At 34.3% G+C, this 20,930-nt stretch overlaps 2 protein-coding genes across 4 annotated transcripts; one reads left to right on the plus strand and one right to left on the minus strand.

Annotated features, from left to right (window-relative positions):
* Positions 1–289: 289 nt before the first annotated feature.
* On the minus strand, positions 290–6,115 carry LOC108990764 (agamous-like MADS-box protein MADS3). The gene is made up of 8 exons (XM_035691669.1): positions 5,664–6,115; positions 2,967–3,048; positions 2,749–2,810; positions 2,425–2,524; positions 2,025–2,066; positions 1,312–1,353; positions 805–962; positions 290–499 (listed from the first exon to the last, which is right to left on the minus strand). The coding sequence occupies exons 1-8, from the start codon at positions 5,843–5,845 to the stop codon at positions 385–387; spliced, it is 783 nt and encodes a 260-aa protein (XP_035547562.1). The 5' UTR covers positions 5,846–6,115; the 3' UTR covers positions 290–384.
* Positions 6,116–12,301: 6,186 nt separating this feature from the next.
* LOC108980242 (histone deacetylase complex subunit SAP18-like) lies at positions 12,302–16,454 on the plus strand. 3 transcript variants are annotated; one of them, XM_035692432.1, is made up of 7 exons: positions 12,302–12,519; positions 12,691–12,723; positions 13,157–13,267; positions 14,571–14,666; positions 15,461–15,532; positions 15,610–15,688; positions 16,212–16,454. In XM_035692432.1, exons 1-6 carry the CDS (start codon positions 12,400–12,402, stop codon positions 15,640–15,642), a joined length of 465 nt encoding a protein of 154 aa, XP_035548325.1. In that variant the 5' UTR covers positions 12,302–12,399; the 3' UTR covers positions 15,643–15,688; positions 16,212–16,454. The 3 variants fall into 3 exon arrangements, with proteins under 3 accessions (XP_035548325.1, XP_035548324.1, XP_035548323.1); XM_035692431.1 differs by lacking the exon at positions 16,212–16,454 and adding an exon at positions 15,954–16,172; XM_035692430.1 differs by lacking the exon at positions 16,212–16,454 and having other exon boundaries at positions 15,610–16,172.
* The last annotated feature ends 4,476 nt before the right edge of the window (positions 16,455–20,930 follow it).

Genomic DNA, 20,930 nt, shown 5'->3' on the forward strand with positions numbered 1-20,930 from the left:
CTGCATGCAGTAAGTCTAGGCCCAACATCTCAATTAAGAAATGAACTACATGATACTTATTCGATTGACATTGAAAGGGAATTATTTATATGGCATCTCCTCATGATCATCAGATCAGTAAAAGAGTACTGATGCTAGCAGCAGCTAGATATATAAATAATGTGTAATATTTAAACATGATGATCTCTCGTACGCGCGCGCGCACACACACACACATATATATATATATATATATATATATATATATATCATGTAACTTATAAGTAAATAGGTAGGTTGGAGATCATGATAGTGCAAATACCAATACACAAGCCATAAATATAAATATATATATGTGTGTGTATAATTAGACAATCATTTAATTGGTCAAATGCATGAAACTCTTTAGAACTTAAACGGAGTTGAAAGAGCCCATCCTGAGATGAAGTTAGCCTCATGACCACCAGCCATGCTCTTCGGAGCAGACGATCCCTCATGAGATGGATCATAATGATGGTAGCTGTTCCAAACAGTGACAAAGTCATTAGAAAATTAACTTGCTTCTACTTAAGAATTAAGTAGTAGTACTTCATCTAATTAACAAGTGTTATCAAATATTTAAGCATGATTTCTCTCAAAAACTAGCTCTTTCTATGTTATGATCATCTTCTTCAAGTATTAATCTAGTACTCATGCAAGAGATCAGAGTTCGATCGATGAGTAAGCATAACCTAGATATATAGAAGCTGTACTTTAGGAGTACGTCAAAAGGCCAGGAAGAACTCAAGTACTTAACGAGAGAGTAGTAATTAATTAGTAGCATACCCTATTTGTAAGACAGGCTCGGGTTGGCACTCCATGGGATTGGTTTGTGAATGATGCACATGATGATGAAAGTTGCTATTTTCAGCTGCTGAAGTAGTAGTACCAGTACTGTTCCAAAAGTTCTGAATAGCCTTAAGGGTGTGTCCTTCTGCCTCAAGCTGAACCATATATAGACATTGGAAAAAAGTGAATCATCAGCTTCACTAACAGAAGGCAACAAATATATATTAGTTATCATGTTATATATATATATATATATATATATATATATATATGCTATTATAAAAAATTTTATTTGAAAGTTTTTACATCACACACCATTGGCAAAATTTGATTTGAAAGACAAATTTTAAAATTTTAATTTTACAAATCAAATTATGTCATGTGAATGGTACTACTGTATGATGTAAAGGCCTTCAAATTGTACTATTATATATAAGTTATATATGCATGCAAATCATAGTTCAAAGTATGTAGTGTATATATATATATATATATATATATGACCTTAATCTTAAGTTGCTGATTGAGGTCTCCAAGGCTGCGCTCCTGCCAAATTGAATCAGAAGGTCACAGTAATAAATCATTATTAATATTACATGTTATGGCCAGTACGTCTTAATTAAAGAACAAATTATATCATCTTATATAATTTACAAGAATATTGCATGAAGAGATCACATGATTTAATACCTTAATTACTGCTGTCAATTTCTATATATATAATTACACATGCATGAAAAAAAGAAAAAGAAATAGTACCAAGTAGATCAGCGTGACAATATATATATGGCATGTGCGTGCCCTAAAGTCAAAGTAGTAAAGGCTGATTGATCAATCTAATACCGGCCTTCAGTCTTTTCTTATATATAAGTGCGTATATAGGTAGCTAGGCAACTGATCATCACACTGCTTAATATGTAGCTAGCATAGTCGGACAAGAAAAAAACAGTACTCGTAAGCAATAATATTTTTTCTCCCACGATCAAGTCTCTAGCTAGCTAGCTTTAAACAATCACTTGGCGCTGTGTCTTTGTACGTACCAAAAACCCGTCAATTAGAGGCAAGACTATTGGTAAATCCTAATTAATATCTATGCATGCATGCCGCGTGATGGTCATGTGTGAATCAAATAAGACCCATATGTTCTTAGAAACTATAATTTGAAGAAAATTATATATATATATATATATATATATATGATGATGATGATTACTTACCCTTTTGCGAAGTTCTTCCATCTGTTCTATCATAATTTGTGTCTGCAATTAAGGACGAAAGACAAGTAGTATACTTAATTCAAATTCACAAATTCTTTAATTGTAGCATGACTATCTAGTTGACATCCATGTTAACTAGAAAGGAAATTATATATATGTAGTGACAAACACGAGGCTATGCGCCCTTGATGGTAAACAATTTGCTGAGCAAAATTTGAAATATTATTCCTAATTCTGTGTGTACATATATATATAAGAAATACCTTTTGCATGCCTTAATATATAATATTGTTGGAAAATTCATGTTTAGAGAGAGAGAGGCCAGGCATGGATCATAATAGAAAACTATATCACTGCTGAGATGAGGACTTTTATACTTATAAAGATATGCGAATAGTACCTTCCTTTGCCTAGCTAGTTGCAAAGCTCCTTCAAGCTGCTTCTCAAGGTTTTGCAGCTCTTTCACGCTCAATGGTCCAAGATCTTCTCCAAGCAAATGCCTTTTAAAGCAAGCAAGTACATAACCAGTTCTATAATTGTTAGCAAACATAAGGTATGCATGGTGCTACTAATTGTCAGGCCTGTCAATTGATTTGTTGGGCATCGGCCAAATCGAATCCACAAAAATCAGACTAACAACTGCAATTAATTGTACAACATAATTATATATCTATATATATATATATATATATATGGCTCTAGATCACTTTGGGAATGGCAAAACCTTTGAGTCAGCTGAAGAGATTCATATTTAGCCTTTAATTTTGCTACCTCCTGGTACCAGCTCTGCATGATGCATTGACAAACAAAACCAAAATTCAGGCCAGATAGAATTCGAATTAAGAACAATCTTCAATCGATTGAAGATACGTACCGATGAATTAATATCATCAGCAGTTTAAGCGCCTAAGGAAGAATTTTGGAAAAAAGATCACAAATTACCTGTGTTTCACGTTGATCAACACCGTTGTCCTGCAGAGGAGTGAAGCAATACTGCTGGTATCGCTCTAGTGTTTTTGCTATTCTGCAAAAATCAGATACCGGTGGTTAAAAGCAATTAATTACCACATGAGTTTTAGCCTAACCCTGGCATAGATCGAGAGATCAATAAGAACAGCAGAATGAGATATTATAATATAATCAGCATAGTACTCTATATACAGTTAATAGAATACTATAGAAAGTATAAATTACCTTTATCCATACAAAATATTTCAAATTCACATTGTTATATTGTCTGTCTCATCGTGGAAAATCGATAATCGCGTCAAAATTACTGATATAAAAGCTGATCGTTCTCTTGTATTATCTAGTCGTTTGACTTACATGATCAATAGTAAACATCAATGATTTGGATTATAATATCCAAAGGACTATTCTTGCACAAACGACAATAAGAACTGATTTGGATCCTAGTGTTTCATTGTGGATCAGCAAATCCCACAGGTTCAGTTCTCAATTAGCTCGACTCATAGCTAGCTAGACATGAATATACTTTTAACTGATCTTAAGTACATGCTTACGTGAAAATTAATTAATAAGGTTCTTCACTTTCCATTATTATATGCATATATAATAAATTACTCGAGCCATTACTCAAGCAAATTTATTAAGGGTCGCTCGAACGTCCAAAATAAGAAAGGAACGAAAAGTAATAGAAAAACATGTGTTGAAAAAAATGCATTCGCTAATTCAGCAATTAAGAATCAAATATGGGTATATAGTTTATATAACTTCTTTATTCGGTCTATTTTCTTTAATTTGTCAGAAATGAAAAGCAAACATGCTACAACATATATAATATCTGTCCAGAACAAGTATGTTACATCCGCTCATGATATAGAAACATGCAACAGCATGTCTCATCTCCAGTACCGAAAGGTTAATCTTGAGATCACATGAGTAAGAGAAAGATAGCTCTTTTTTCACCAAAAAAGAGAAACATGCAAGAAAAGAAAAGAAAAGGAACTTACTTGGATCAGCAGTGATTGTAGTACTACTTTAATATGCTAGATCAACATCCACATGATGAATTGACATGTCATATATTGTAGCTACAATATTCAATGGGAACATACGACTTGAAAACTGGACTGAGATTCAGTATCGATCTCAGACCCTCATTAACAAAAAATGTATAGCGGCCCCATTTTTTTCTAATTTGACCTGAACTTCACTGCTTCGATCTAGCTAGCTAACATATAGTACTGTGTTTTTGTGACATTTGAGTGTGGGGACTATTAAAATCTTTCATATCTCCTAATTAAACCCGGCCCCGACGACTTCACCAGGTGATCTCCGTTACCCTAAATTAAGTTTCTAATTTTAAAGAATGGATCATGAGTACAGAACATGTTCGTGATCATGTGCATAGGTGAGAGAGGGTGAGCGAATTAACCCGTGGTGAAACTAAAAACATCTGAGAATTAGATCGGGTATAACGAGGAATTGCAAAACCTGAACCTATGCGTTGTTGATTTGCTTCCTAGCTTTTCCGAAAAATATGGAATTGATCAGTAAAATTTTAAAAACCCTAAAACAGAAGAAATCCCACAAGCTAGGATGTGCTTAATTTCTCATTTTCTCTACCACACTCGACCCACTGTTGTCATTTTTGAGAGAGAGAGAGAGAGAGATGGAGAGATGGAGAGATGGAGATGCAGAGGACCGGAGACCCCCAAAAGAGTACTTGAGAATCATGGGTGTGTTTGATTTGCCACCCCAGCCAGAGTCCAGCAATTAAAGAGATGAAGATGGAGCAGGAACGGTGATAAACCCACAGAGTAAAAGGACCAAAAGAGATGAAGACAAGTTTACATTCCTAGAATTGTGAGAATTCCACTGGATTTGGTACTCAGCGTTAAAATTTTAACGTTTTCCTGGAGAGAGATGCAAAATCCTAGATCTTACCCAGAGGTCTGAGAGAGAGAGCTTCCTTAATTACCAGTCATAGGACTTTAGTTGAATAATATGAGGCTGTTTCATGTCTAAGAAAGAAAAAGCTTGTACTGTTCCATCACAACTTCATGAAAATCTAACCAAGACCAAGAAAGCCAGAGTTGAGAGACAGTACGCTCAAACAGAAAGTGAGGATCTGAAAGGACCATGTAACGTGTCGATCTGTGATTGGTAAAAAGCTGATGATCTCTGCAATTCATGAACCCCCGCCTTTGTCGATCCAAAAACATGTAACCCAGAAGCCTAAAAGCCGAACAACGAGAAAAGAAGGATATATAAGGGATGGAGAGAGAGAGAGAGAGAGAGAGAGAGAGAGCTGTCAGAGAGAGGTGTGTAGATCAAGAAAGCAACTTGTGCAGTATCAACATATGTTATATGTAGGTAACGGAAGAGGAACACAGAAATCCAAAAGACGGAAAGAAAACTTCGGAAACGAAGACTAGGTAATCTAGAGAGAGAGAAGAGAGAGGGAGAACAGGAGAGAATTACCTATCAGGACAATAAATTTTAAGAAAAGCTTTAATTCTAGATTAGAAAACGTAGGTGAATGCATCGGAATTTAGACCACTACACGTCTAAGCCCAAAAACAGAAAAAAAAAGCAGCTGAATACATAAAAGATCGAGAAAAATGCAAAGAAAGAGCTCGGTAGTGTTAGAGAGAATGGGATATCGGGGTTTACCCCGCGCTTCCGAACTCATAAAGCTTGCCACGACTAGAGAAAATGATGACAGCAACCTCAGCATCACAAAGAACAGAAAGCTCATAAGCTTTCTTGAGCAAACCATTCCTCCTCTTTGAGAAAGTAACTTGGCGGTTGATCTTGTTCTCAATCCTCTTCAGCTCGACTTTCCCCCTCCCCATCCTCTCTTTCTCTTTCTGGACAATATTAAAACCTACAAATAGTATAACCTATGTGCAAGTGTAAGTCTGGGATGTTCAGTTTCTCTCTCTCTCTCTCTCTCTCAAACAGGGTTGGAATTATATCATGCAGTGGTTTGAGGTTATACAAAAATGGAGGTGTGGAATATAAATATTACATGGAGTAGGTATGGGAAACAAGGGCTTTCTGAGAGAAGTGGGAGTTTGTTGGGGCTGTGTTAGAACTTAGAAACGAATATCGATAGGAGGACTGGGACTCTATATAATATCTTTTACAACAAAATGGAAACCCAGTAATTCTTCCTTCTCATTCTCTTTTCCTTTTTAATTTTAGCAAATGCTGCATTCATCTCTCCCTTTCTCTCTTTCTGATCTTTCATGCACTGTGAGTTCAGACTTGCCTTCAGTTCTTGTAAGGTAATAAATTAATATTCATCCCACGCGCCTTGCTTTCAAGCGTAACTTCACGATCCGAGTCATGTATGTGCAGCCACTAATTGGTAATTTACAGTACCTAATCTTTGATAAAGTTTTTATTTTTAATTTAAGGATTTGATATTAAGTACTAATTTTTCTAGAATTCATGAACATCAGTTGCAGTTAAGAACAATTTAGTTTCTCGAATATAATAAATTAATATATATATATATATATATATATGGGATAATTTTGGGTATATATATAATAGTAGTACTACTCCAGCTTGTAGAACTTAATCAAGTTTAGAACTAATATTTTTCGACAACTTAATTTGGATTTAAGAATGTTGGTTGTAAATGATATTTGGCTGCTCTTCGATCGAATCCCATAATTGATCAGTTCGATCAGATAAATTATTGAAACACGAATGCTAGCTAGTTCAATTCGGAAATCTTAGGTTTTGGGAATTAATTCGAGCTAATTTTGGATTAATCCCAAATGCTTGTTTGAGTACCAGGGGAGTATATAATTACTTACTACGTACTTGACATGCAATATATGAAAATTAAATTGGAAAAACCATAATTAATATTTAGTATATACCTAGCCATGATCGATGCACTTACGTACGTGGATTTTACACCATGTTTGAAATGTGATTATGAGCAATTTGGAGACCTAATTTATCCCGTTCTTTTTAATTTACTTCTCCATCTTTTTGAAGTAAATTAATTAAGGTTAAATTAAGGATATAAATATATAATATTATTGTAGCCCTTAATAATGGATATATATATATTTGGGTTAGACTAGCTAGTGATCTTATAGCTTGGCTACAAAGAAATTGGATATATATTGTACAATAAAGTCTATAAATTAATTAATATGGTTACAATTAAAGATATCACGTACAGGATTTGAGCCTTAATTTGAAGTTCCTATTCTAAGACACGTACATGATCAGAACAAATTATAGCTAGGCCGGTCACAGATATAATATAGTGATGTAGGTATATATATGTATTTAATTGTAGTATGCATATGGTTGGAAATTAACAAAGGAAACTTCTCAAAAAATAATGTTTGATGTTATGAACTTCATCATGTATAATATTAATTTCTTTACTCCTTGGGGCAAGACTTATAAATTTGTAGAAACGAGTATCATTAATTAGTGACCAATTAAGGCATGCATACATGTAGTACGTACTAGCTACTAGCTAGCTAGCTAGCAGTAGCCATTATTTATTCAAAACTAACCAAAATTTAGCAATTTGTGTCAATTATATATATTCCTATTGTCATGATCATGAATATATATATATATATATATTAAGTGACCAAAACCACGACAAATTAATAATTTATTATAAGTACATGCATGCATGCACTTTGGATGAATTTATTGTTGGGGGTGGCCTTATAAAATTGTTATATAATATATATGATCAGTACTAGAGAACGGATTAATAAACTTTTTGATTGGACTCATGTTGATAAAATTGGCTAATACTTAAAATGATAATTTAATGTTACTATGATCTACAAGCTGACATGATATGTTGAGAGAAATTGATCAAATTGATTTTGATGGAATATAAAAAGTGATGTTCAAATTATTTATTTTTTTCCACTTAGGAGCTAAATTTTAATTCATGGTATTATTCGGAAATCTTATATATATAACTGTAAAGGTCAGGGAAATTTCCAAAGAAGCCTAGTACTACTGTCAATATTCTGATCAAAAGAAATCCGAAAATTCGTATATTATGTTTCTTTGGATATATATCGTTTTCGTGACCTGCATGCATGCATGCCATAAAAGGACCCAAATAATTACAATTTGGTCAATATCTTAATTGGTTAAACTGTAAGTTAATTATCCTCTCGCGAGTGAGTTTAAATTTTGTGGATCAAATCAATTCACAACGCAATTACGTATGTCACCAGCTCTCGATCTCAGCTTTATGCATATATACTGCATTAATTATACCATATATACTATCGCGTGATCAAATTTAATTAATTTGTTCAACCTGCAAGCTGGAATCCCATGATGATCGTTAGGTGTATATATATATATATATATATATATATATATATATGAAAGGTGACATCCGAAATTATTGTATATATATAATATTATAATACATGATACAAATTATATTTCGCCTAATTAAGTAATCATGTAATTATATATATATATGCGATGCAACTATCATATAAATTAAAGCTGGCTGATCATATACACGTACATGATGATTACGTACGTTAATTTGCACCAAGTAACGTGAGATAATATTTGGATCATATCATATTACTTATACACTCGATCCGCAACCAGCACTACGTTTAGATTAATGTCCCTACCTGCTATAGCTTGAAGATCAATGTTTTGAATACCGTACCAGAAGTTATACCGGTCAAGGTACTGGAACGAAATATTTCGATACCGGTATCGTTTCGTGTACCGTTTCGAAATAGTTGATATATGAATAAATTATATATATAAATTATATTCTAAAAAAATAGTCTATATATGAATAAATTATATATAAATACATATATATATAAATTATAAATAGTCCAATCTGAATTGAGGGTTAAAAAATAAACTTATAATTTGAAAAAAAAAATTGGAAGCTGAAATATCGGCCGATACCATCTGGTATTTAGATCGGTACGAAATATATGGAGTACCTATACTAGTCCAATGACTGATACGGTACGAAATTTAAAATTTTGCTATAGACGCGTCACGCACGTACAAGTACTTATTGATCATCATCATCTTTAATTAAAAGCCAATTACTTGCAAATTAAGGAAGGTCGATGTATAAAAGCTTAGATCATGATGAGCTGGGATTTCATGTATTAAAAGTTAGCTGGGATGTTGAAATAGGTTATAATTAAGGTGGTTTATTGAAATTCAGAGCAATTAAATTTAACGAGCATGCAGTACTACAGTAATTCTTCAAATCTTCAAGCCTATAAGAGTCAATTAGGCCGTCGAGGAGAGATCAACATTCACGTCTTGCCCACGGAATTAACGCTAGCTAGCACTGTCCCATATATATTGCAAATTGGAGAAACAAATTAAGTCCCCAAAAAGAGTTTTCACGAGAAAAAGTATTCCAGCATGTGGGGGCAATATTATTGATCCCAGCACCTTTCAAATGTCATTTCATTAATTAACATGTACGTCCTTTCGGACAAAACAAGGTTACTAATTCATACGTGGCATGCAATGGTTACAATGCATGTGATAACTGATGATGACTATGCATGTCCAAGTTTTTTTTTTTTTTTGGCAGTACTCATGATGTTATTTTATTTATCTATCTACCCCAGTTTTTCAATAATGTCATTGCCCATGCATCCCCATAGTTTGCCTTATTTAGCTTATTGACACAGTCTGGATTTGCAGGTTGCTTGTCCGAGTGTCATCGTCATTGCCCCTTCTTTGGAATATGGTTTGAATGATTCTCATGACCCACTCACTCGATCGGCTCATTGTTCAAACTCTGACTTGTTTATTTTTTATATATAAAAAATGTAAAATTACGAGCCATATATGCAGATCATATTAATATCAATTTCGGCCGTCCTATATCCCAATACCAAAACTTGTTAGTGCATGCATGCCAAAGCTAGCTGTACTGCTATTATAAGTTTAAGCGGCCAGTTGGACGACTAGTAATTGTGCATATTCATGAGATTAATGCATGATTTCAGGAGCCTAGCTATGTTCGATCGATCGTACCAGTAGTAGTAGTCAGTATTCATATATGTAATGTACATGATAATTGTAACATTAGCCCTTTGCCAACCTCGACAACCCATAAAATTAACAAAACATGCACCCACCCGGCCATATCATTTATCAAGGAGAATTTACTACAAAGAGCTGGAAATATGAAAAGATCAGGTACTGGAAAAAGAGAAAAAAAAAGAAAATGAGTAATATTCCTAGCTACAGGCTGTAGCAATAAAGCTGTTTTCCAAAGTGGTGTCCATCAGCCTTGAAGAGTGACAAGTGACAACCCATCTTTGGGGTCTAATCTAAGAGCTGGGTGGTGGGGATGGTTAGGGCATTCCATTGTAGGAAAGCGTTGATAACAGTACTGTCATGGTTTTTCAATGCAAACTTTCCATATTTTGCATAGCCTTCACTGTCAGCTGAGCTTTCAAGCTCCACCATTAACCCTGCTGGCCAGCCGGGTGCTTAATTAATAGAACAAAAGATTGATCAATGCCTAGCTAGTCAGTCGATCGGATGGCTGTAATGTAATCATAGAATTATATGCTTTTTTTTTTTTTTTGTCATTTTGAATAATAATAAATTAATTTCATTATCTGATCTAGTTTTCCTAATTAATTATAGCTTAATTACACTAAGGTGGTCGTACGTAGATTTAGGTGAGAATAATGGCATGATGTAATATGCATGGCGGTACCTCACACCTTAAAAGAAGATGCTTTCAATGGCACTGCATGCAGCTCTTGCCGGGGATCATGCATGGACATTCACATGATCATCATACATGGGTACGTTAAAAGATCCTGTGGATTCTCTTGTAACAACCGCAGATTCGTGAGTTTGTATCTTTCTCGATCGGTATCTACGTACCTAGCTAACTGGCCGGGATGATTAATTAATTTTGGGATAATTATATTTTTCCCAATTCACCTCAATAGAAATATATATAAATATCCATAGAGAAATGTTACTAACTAATATGTAATTTGTTATTTTTGAAATTCTATATATGAAAACACATATAGTAAGATAGAATGATAAAGATGACAAATCACGTATTGATTAGGTAGTGGTATTGTGTGGTGTAAGCTCCAAATAGAATTTCTTATATATATATAAACTACCCTTCCTTTTAATGCATTTAATCATGTTTGAGTTCTAATATTAGAGGGTCTTTTTTTTTTTTTTTGGTTGTATTTTTACACATATTTCTGTTAAAGTTAGAGTAATGATATATACACAACACATGGTACGACACATTACACAACAATATTATAAAATGATGGTATTTTTATAAAATTATGTTACTTTTATAAGATGTTTTACAAAAATACCACTCATTTAAAACATAATTATATAAAGTGTTGTAAAAAATATTGTGTAAATCATTTTTTAATTAAAATTTAGGGAGTAAATGATCGAAGTGAGATCATATTATTAGTCTTTTGTTTTATTTTAGCAAACCATGTATTCTAAACATGCATTTATAACCCTAATTAAAGCTGTATGGCATCTTCATTTACCAAATTCGACAAATATATACGTGTGAAGACGAACAAAACAATGCCTATATTTTCATTTGAGAAGTGTTTAAGTACACAAACTAACACGATTAGATTAGATTTCATATGTTAAATCTTATTTACAACAAAAAGTTATCAATTCATAAATTTATTTCTGTGAAATTTCTTTGGCAAACAAATAAAACTTCTCCAATTAAAACCATTAAGCGTAATATTGACGAAACATACACGCATGGGCCTCTCATCTGGTCTAATTTGGGAACACAACTATATATTCTTAGTTATTTCCTTTCCAAATATTACTTAAATACAAAATATTTTTAATTTCAAATCTCTAAATTTATTTATCTAATTATGACCTAATCATCACAAATTTTTCAAACTTCTAAATAAAATACAAAAAATGATAAATTTTCTTAAATTTTAAAATAAAAATTATATTAAAAAATTATATTCAAATAATTTTTTAACTTTATAATATTTTTATTTAACTTTTTATATCTCATTTTTCAAAACTCAATAAAAAATCTTAACTCAAATTATTTTATTATTATTCACATATATTATAAATACCCAACCACTGTTGTGAAGAGTATCGTTGCGTGGGCTAGTGAGCCTGGTCGTGTGCTTGGGTTTGTCTGTTATGCCTTTTTTTTCTCTTTGGGGCAGGCTCAAATACCTATAGTTCCGGCCCATGACCACCAACAAAACCACCTCGACCTTGCTAAGATGCACAGAACAGAGAAACAGGGCCCAGGGGTTTCTTCAATCTCTGAGGAAGGGTGAAGGGTCGACTGAAGACCAAACAGAAGCTGTGTGGGTGTGCGAGAGAGATGGCACTCGCAGGAGCAGCAGAAGCGCAAAGGAGACAAGGAGGGAGACCCCTGGGTCCACCTCCAAGAGGCCATCCCGCTTTTCTTCGCCCTCGCTTCGAGCCCGTAGATCGCGAAAAGGTGCTCTCTCTCTCTCTCTCTCTCTCTCTCTCTGTTGTTGCTTTTTTAGGATTGCCGATTTTGAATTCTTAGTTTTGGTATTTCTTTACTATCTTGTGCAATGTTTAGTCGCCCTAAAGCTTTATTGTCTCAAAATTCTGTTTCTTGATCTCGTTCTTAAATTGCTTGCAGACTTGCCCGTTATTGCTTCGAGTTTTCACCAAGGTACGTCTGTCATCAAAGCTCCATGATACATTTTCTTCCTATTCCAAGAGTACGAAATCATTGTTTTTCATGATTGTGCGAAGCTCTTAAATAATGAAGTTTGTTTTCTTAGCCTTCAAAGTTAACATATTTCAAATTCTGCATGCCACTTGGGGCATCTTAATTGAGTCTCAACTAAACATCTGGGAACTTATTATTATTTTTCTTTCTTGTAAGCAATCATCATTATCAAGATGTAATCGTTTAATAAATCTGTATTGGATTTTAAGTCGAAAACAAGAGGCGGTAGTAAATAACTGTTTATGAATTGTGAAGTTTCTAAGTTTAAGACCATGAATGCCCGTTGAAGAGCTAGTCTCTACTGTTGTCTTAGACTTTGAAACTTGATGTTCTATGTGGAAATCGTAGTTACAACTTGTTGAATTCTTTGTAGATTGGAGGTCATCATAATGATGAAGAATTTGCTGTGCGAGGCAAGGTGCCCAAGGATGAGGTTCAAATTTATACCTGGAAAGATGCTACTCTTCGTGAGTTAACCGATCTGGTATGCCATCTCTCTCTCTCTCTCTCTCTGCGCACTTTGTTTTTGTTTTTGGTTCAATGGTTTTGTATTTGTGTGCTCATTTACACATGCCCCATACGTTGGATATGCATGCATTTATATCTATATACTACTGAACACTGTAGTAGTTCAAATTCTCTTAGTGTTGATACTTGAGAACCTTTGGGCCTACATTACCTACAATTGATGGCACTAGCTACTACTCTGGGGCTGGTCAACTAATATGATGGCTTATAAGAGTGTAATTTCCAATAAAAAAGGCACACAGTTTCATAATGGTCAAATGGTAGCTGGAGAGGCCTCCAAGGTAATCCACAAGTGGCAGCTATCTGGAGAATGGCTCCTATATGTATGTGTTGGTGCATTTGGTGGGAGAGAAATGATAGAAGCTTCAAGGATCACGAGATGAAAATGGATGAGCTTAAATTTATTTTCTTTAAAACCTTGTTCTTATTGGCGGGGCTCATTTATTTTAATGGACTAAATGTTCATATTTTCTACTTTCGGTTGTAAACCCTAGTTAGGTACTTCTCATGTATACTTCCTGTGTACTTGGGCTATGCCTTCTTTTATGAATAAAACTTCTTGATTACCTATTGAAAAATAATGCTCAAATAATTGTGCCATACTCGGAATTTGATAAATTCTTGGGTTATCAATTGGAGTCTGTGGACCTGGACCCCTGGTAGCAGGCACAGCCAATAGACTTTTTAGGTCTGGTTTAAACTAGATGACAAGGGATGAGGTTGCAAATGGAGAAAGTGGGGTATTGTACTAAAAATTGGTTAGGTCTTTGGTAATCATTAAGAAGTGGGCATAAATGGATCATTGGGATAAGCTTGTTATGAGCTATGGATTTTGTTTTTGGCAAAAACTGACAGGTTTTTGTTAGATTGCATCTTTTACTGATTAATGAATTTGTTGTGATCTTGCTACCTATAAAAAAAGGAAAGAATTAAAAAAAGATTTGGTGTGATCCTGAAAAGATTGAACGACTATGTGCCATCGTGCTGCCATTGGAAAGTATAAATAGTGGTAATATGGTTTATGTTTACTTACAAAAAGAAAAGAAATATGGTTTATGTTTTGGTGCACAATGTTTGAGTTACGTTGTGCTTTTGGATGGTAACTGATATAATGATAAATGAACACCACTTAAGATGAGTGCCTTTCTTGCTATATATCGTTTGAAATTATAGTTCATATTTTTTTTACTTATTTGTTTGCAGAAATCATTTCTTTTTCATTATTATTAGTGCCATCATTTATTTTGTTTCTTCTACAGGTCAAAGAGGTAGCTCCAGCTGCAAGGAGAAAAAATGCAAAACTATCATTTGCTTTTGTATATCCTGATAAAAATGGTCGTTTTAAAGTGAAGGAGGTTACTCACTCTCTTTCATTCTCTTGTGTGATTGTGTTAATAAAACAACCATAGTTCTGTCTCTGTCTGCTGATGTATAATCATTTATATGAGTCAGTTTTGGAACTCTTCAATATGTGCCTGCATTAATGAATGGATAGAAATTGGTATTGTACATTATGAACATATGTGGCCACATCTATGCCTATTATATTATAAAAAAACTTCTTGATTAACTATAAAAAATGTGACCACAGCATGATTTCCTATTCTTTCTCCTATAATCACGTCCATCATATATTTTGTTTAGTGTTTTATGATGAAAAGATTGGAACCAATTTGACAAATAATTCAAGGAATTGGAGAAATTGCTGCACGGATCATGCCTTTATTTCCACTATGGTGTACGCAACCTTGTTATATTTAACATTGCATTGCCATATAATTATACCTGTGGTTGATGTGACAGCCAAAATCGTTTTGATATGTTATCAGGGATCTGAAATGTTACTTATTAAAATATCTCTAATATGTTAATTAGTTGTGTTTACTTATTAAAATAGCACTAATATGTTAATTGGTTGTGTGGATTGACGTTATAGATTTGTAATTGCAAGTATGTTTTATTGGTTGACACCTTCTAGTTCCTAACTAGGTGTAATCACATGTATACTTCTTGTGTACTTGGGCTATGCCTATTCAAATATCAATAAAATATCTTCTTACTTATATTAAAAAAAATTGTTTTATTGGTTGACACCTAATGATACCTATAACAAGGTTCTGACTGTGAAATATACAATTGATTCGTGAAGGTGGGGATGGCCTATTCATTTGGAAACGGAAGACTGGATGACAGCAAGACATTGGCTGAACTTCACTTTCAGGTAAAACAATACTCTTTTGGGTCCATGGATAGTTGTTATATTTCCAAGTTGTTACCAACTTATGTTCACCAATGCAGATTGGAGATTACTTGGATGTGGCTATTCTGTAGAGAAGCTTTCCCCTTTGGATGCATTTTTCCGGGTGCTTGTAGTCAGGTTGTTTTGGGAGGTCTTTTAACATTGTTTACGTGATTTTTGACCTGAGTTCATGTCTCCATGCGCGTAGACAAGTTAGCTAGTGTCTAATTAGCATAATGTGGACGTAGATATGTAGCAGCTGTCCAGGTTTTTTTGCTAAATAAACTTTCATATAACTTCGAAACATAACATACATATCATGGTGTGGGTTAGAGATCTCCCACTTAATGATGTGGTTGGGTATTACTTATACATTTGACTATATACCACTTTTATTTTTCAGCCCACCTTGCAAGCTCATGTGCTTGTACGGTGTTCTCCCTTGGGATCCAGTTGAGCTCCCTGTTCTTGTCGAGCGACATCAAGCTTCTTATCTCCTTTAGCTGCTGTCTAGTTGTTAGCAAGATGTGAACCTCAATTCTCGGTTTTACCGGCTCTCAGTTGAAACTTCTCGAGGATTCGGGAGAATATATGATATATGATGGCTAAATTATTATTTCTAGTTTTCTATCTTGTTAACCTGAGTGCTGAATTCTTGCAGAACTCTTTATGAAATCTGCTCGTTTTTAGACAACAACGTTCGCAATAACTTCGCAAGGCCATACCGCCCATACCGGAATCAAGATTTCGGAAGAGCATATGTGGAGATTAATTAAACATGATCAGAAAGGTTTGACATTCAAAGAAAATTACAAAAAAAAAAAAATATTTAGTTTGATATGATATATCAGATTATAATGTTTCTTTTATTATAAAATCTACTGCTATCTTCTTTTAGACTTCTCATTTCTTGATGGAGTTAAAAAAAAAACGATGATGCTCTGAGGAAGTGTTTAGTGATTACAATGAGTTGGGATAGGGCTCCTTAAAACATTCAATTACAAAAAGAAAAATCACCAAATAAGATGAATTTAGAAATAATGCATTTAATGTTTCTATGTATCAATGGATTTAATACAATTTTAGATCGTCAATTCCTTTTTTTTTTTTTTTTTAAAAAACGAACGAATTTTCTTTTTTAGTCTACTTGGAAGGATAAGGAATTTACTTTTTTAGCATTCACTAGTAAATAAATTAGTAAAAGGCAACGCAAACGCCAAATGCTACTGGTGGCCGAAAAGAAAAGAAGAAAAGTTAAGGATGAGTATCCTCTACCCACGGCCAACGTGACACTGACAACGACGTCTTAAATTTATTTGTGCAATTACCAAAATTAATAATTTATTGGCAGGAGAGAGACAACGACTCATAACAGACTGTGGGTATCACTAGAAAATAAAACTTTTATATATATATATATATATATATTTTTTTTTTATTGTGGAATCTATTTTTTTAATAAAAGTCTACGAGACTTATATATTAAGAATTTTTACAAATCTTTCACTTGTTAGAATCTACTTGATCTGCATTCCCCATGCAAGTTTGGGCTACAATTCCATTAGAACACCAAGGAACGTTGTCATAACTTATAATGACAAAGAAAGATCGCTGTTACTATCTCCATCTCCCTCAGTAAAGACTATGGAGCATATTACGACGAATTACACTCATTTTTAAGCAGTTAGCTAATCTCTCTCTCTCTCTCTCTCTCTCTCTCTCACGGTTTGTGGGTTATTCGTCTTTGGAAACTTTAGCACATCAATCAAAGAATGAAAGGGATGAAAACAAAGAAATAAGAAAATATTGCTCATCAAGTTTACGTTGTTTGATAGAATTACTCGTGTTTATCTAGAAATATTTGCATTAGAAAAAAAGTTTTTACTGGAAGACGTCTCAATTTGTAGGATTGCTACCGTGTGGTGGGAATGGGATGCCTCTGTGTCGCTACTAGTAGTTTTCTTGACAATTTGCCTTGGAATCACACTCTACTTTCTGCAGTTTCCTCCCCACCACACACACACACACTCTCTCGTCATCTCATGGACTTTCACTTGCAATGAACACCAAAAGCCTCCCAAGTCTCCAAGATCTCCTCTCAATTCCACTCGTAATACACACGCATTCACTCTCGCTAGTGCTTCTTCTTCTTCTTTCGCCCACGCTTGAGTAACTCTTTTCTCTCAATTTTAGGTTTTGATCAAATGGCGGTGAGGCGGGGACTATCCGGTGCAAAGAACAGTGGCGGTGGGTCTCCATTCCATCTAGCCATTCTCATTCTCCTTGCGTTGCTCGTGCCGTCCCTTTTCTTCTTCGGCAGAGGACTCCACACTACTGGTCAACTCTAAAACCATTTTCTATATTTCTCACTACTCAATTCCTAATGCGGAAACTTAATCGCTACACCTCACTTAGTTTAACTCTACTGCATACTAGATACTATATAAAGATTTTGGTACTAACTGTGTTTCCGTTCTGGACGTACTTTTTAAGTGCTTTTTTATTTATTTCATTGATTCTGGAATATGGATAATTACTTCCAAAGTACAAACTCAATATGTAGAAAATTGCTTCCGACTAGTTTGTTACCTGATACTCTGGCTGTTTGTGAATCCTATTGTCCTTGAATGTTTATTGATGGGAATTTACTGCCGGATATGTGCGAAACTTGCTTCGAATGAGTGGATGACTAGTGTTTAGTTGATTGGGGGCAATCCTTTGATTGGGAAAAACTTTTTATTGCTTTTCAAGAGGTTCATTTTGGCGGCTTTGCTTTCAATAGACAGGAAATGCTTCCAATAGAATGCTAGGTTTAGAAAATTAGTATGCTCTGTTCTGTGCAATGCTACTTGTGGCGTAGCTTGGCTTCCTCCAGTAGTTGGACCAGTACTTTATTCTAGACTGGGTCGGAGTTCTTTGGACAATATCATACCTAGCCATTCGCCTCTCTCTTGCAGTTGTTTGAGATTTTTTTGGTTGGTGAGAAATTGATTTTGATTATAGTGTTTTGACAATTTTGTTGAGAGGGACCTTTTGGAACATCAATGTTGCATGTTTTCTGGTTGCTATTAGATTTCATGGGAATGGTGTTTGTTTACAAGTTTTGATCCCCCTGTATCTAACTCAGCCGAGTGGTTGCAGTGAAAATGGAGGTAATGAGTCTTTTATTGAACCCAAATATGATGAACTGACACTAGTATTATTCTACGGTGACAGTCATGTGAAGTCCAATACTAGATGAATATCATTCTGCGATGAAGTAATTTGTGCATGTAGATCAGTACACTTGCTGGCACAGTTATTGCAATTTACTACTGCTCTATCACACCACCTTGAGGATCAGTTACGATGAATTGTGTGTCTTCACCTGTCTATGTAGTTTGCTAATATCATGAGTGGCTTAATATGTTATTCTATACGAAATTTTGCTTGAATTTGGATTTCTGTTTCGCTGCATATAATTAATGTTGTTGTCAATAATTGTGCAGATCGAGGTGATCTTTCAACTGGTCCTAGTAAAAAGGTTGCCTTCTCAAACATTTGTCCATGTCTACTGCTGATTATATTATTTATCTATAACGGCATCTCTTTGCTTTGATTGGATGGTGCAGAATGTGGATTGGAGAGAAAGACTGGCTTTGTTACATTTCAAATCTCTCTTCACAAAAGAGGTCAAGTGCAAGTTGATTAAGATTTAACTGAATTATCCACATGTCTGATACAAGTAGTGATAGTTTTTTAAAGTCAGTTTTCCTTACTAGCTGAGAAGCCAATTATATCTGGTTTTAGGTCATTGATGTTATCACAACCAGCACAAGTGATATGGGGCCCCTGAGTCTTGATATTTTTAAGAAAAAGAATTTGTCTGCTTCATGGAAATTCATTGGGGCAGAGACTTCAGTTGTTGACACTTCTGAGGTTAGGATGACTTATGCTTCTGCTCGAATCCATTGTTAGCCTTTTCACTTCTTTTCTTCTTCTTCTTCCTATTTTTTTTTTCTCTCCCTTATGCTGCAGAAAGCTTTTCAATCAATTGCTAATTTACTGATGTGCTTTTGTTTGTGATGTGTTCAAAGCCAAACCAAGAAGCTACAGTTGTTGGACAAGATAGACCTAAGGGCAAAAAGAAGAATTCTTCAGGTGATAATATATTTTGTTGTAGCATCCGCATATGGCTGAGACTCTTAACTTTGCATTTCAATGTTGAAGCTTTGGTGTTTTTCATAGTGGCATTTCCATATCGATGATATTCATATATTTGCCTCTTGATTTTGTGTCATCTGCAGATGATTATGCTCAGTTTATTGTTAAACCTGCGGACCTCGCCCGGAGGGTAATCATCATCCTTGGATGTGTGCATGTTTTATACACTTTGTTGTTCCTTCACCTCAATTTTTTTGACCTGAATAATTTTATATTATCAACTTATATGAAGGAAACAAATTTATCATGAAATGTTGCTCATCATGGGTTTCCCATTGTGTTAGCCACTTTACTTCTTGGGCTTTGATATATATATTTTAAGCTCTTCTGCAGCAATTGCGAGAGAAAAGACGTGAAAAGCGAGCATCTGAATTGGTACGTCAGGACAAAGAAGCAATTGTAAAACTTGAAAATGCTGCCATTGAACACTCCAAATCTGTTGACTCTTCTGTTCTGGGAAGATACAGCATATGGAGGAGAGAAAACGAGAATGAGAACTCTGATTCCACAGTACGCTTAATGCGGGATCAAATTATAATGGCAAGGGTATATTTAAGTATTGCGAAGATGAAGAACAAGGTTGATTTGTGCCAACAACTACAAGTTCGGCTTAAAGAGAGCCAGCAGTCCCTTGGAGAGACCACTGCTGATTCCAATCTACATCACAGGTAAGAGTAGGGGCGGACCTACGTAGCCCCCAAAATGTTTCAAAAATATGCTTTAGTATATGGTTTTTTCAAAGATATCCTAATATAAAGATAATTTGTCCCCCCAAAATATTTTAAAAAATCTCATTTAGTACTTAGTTGTCTAGGTTTCTTTTAGTTTTTTAATAATTATACATATTTTTTGTCATTAATAAAATCTCACATTTTCATTTTTTTTTTACATCTCATAAGAGGCAATAAAATATCTTGGTCTTTTTTTATAAGCTATTTGGTAAATTTACAACCTCATTTTTCCTATTTATTTACATTTTTCCTTTTAAGTCTTCCACTAGCTAGCTTGTTTGAATTAGTTTTGTTAGCAAGTACATATATATACTACCATCAAGTTAACAATTAGGAGTGAATGCTACAAATCTTGCATAGCTATTTTTATTATATTATAGAGACTTTACAATATTCTATCTTAGATTCAACAAAAAAATTTATCTTTATTTACTTAATTTTTATCA

Source organism: Juglans regia, chromosome 7 (genome assembly GCF_001411555.2).
Source record: "Juglans regia cultivar Chandler chromosome 7, Walnut 2.0, whole genome shotgun sequence".
Classification (NCBI taxonomy): Eukaryota; Viridiplantae; Streptophyta; class Magnoliopsida; order Fagales; family Juglandaceae; genus Juglans; species Juglans regia.

Bases quoted from the DNA above. Each gene is read 5' to 3' on its own strand.
- LOC108980242 (XM_035692432.1), top strand. From the start codon at position 12,400: ATGGCACTCGCAGGAGCAGCAGAAGCGCAAAGGAGACAAGGAGGGAGA. The intron at 12,520-12,690 runs GTGCTCTCTCTC...AATTGCTTGCAG, and splicing joins AGCCCGTAGATCGCGAAAAG to ACTTGCCCGTTATTGCTTCG. The intron at 13,268-14,570 runs GTATGCCATCTC...TTTCTTCTACAG, and splicing joins TTCGTGAGTTAACCGATCTG to GTCAAAGAGGTAGCTCCAGC.
- LOC108990764 (XM_035691669.1), bottom strand. From the start codon at position 5,845: ATGGGGAGGGGGAAAGTCGAGCTGAAGAGGATTGAGAACAAGATCAAC. The intron at 2,067-2,424 runs GTACTATTCGCA...CCTTAATTGCAG, and splicing joins AACTAGCTAGGCAAAGGAAG to ACACAAATTATGATAGAACA. The intron at 1,354-2,024 runs GTAAGTAATCAT...TCAATTTGGCAG, and splicing joins TGGAAGAACTTCGCAAAAGG to GAGCGCAGCCTTGGAGACCT.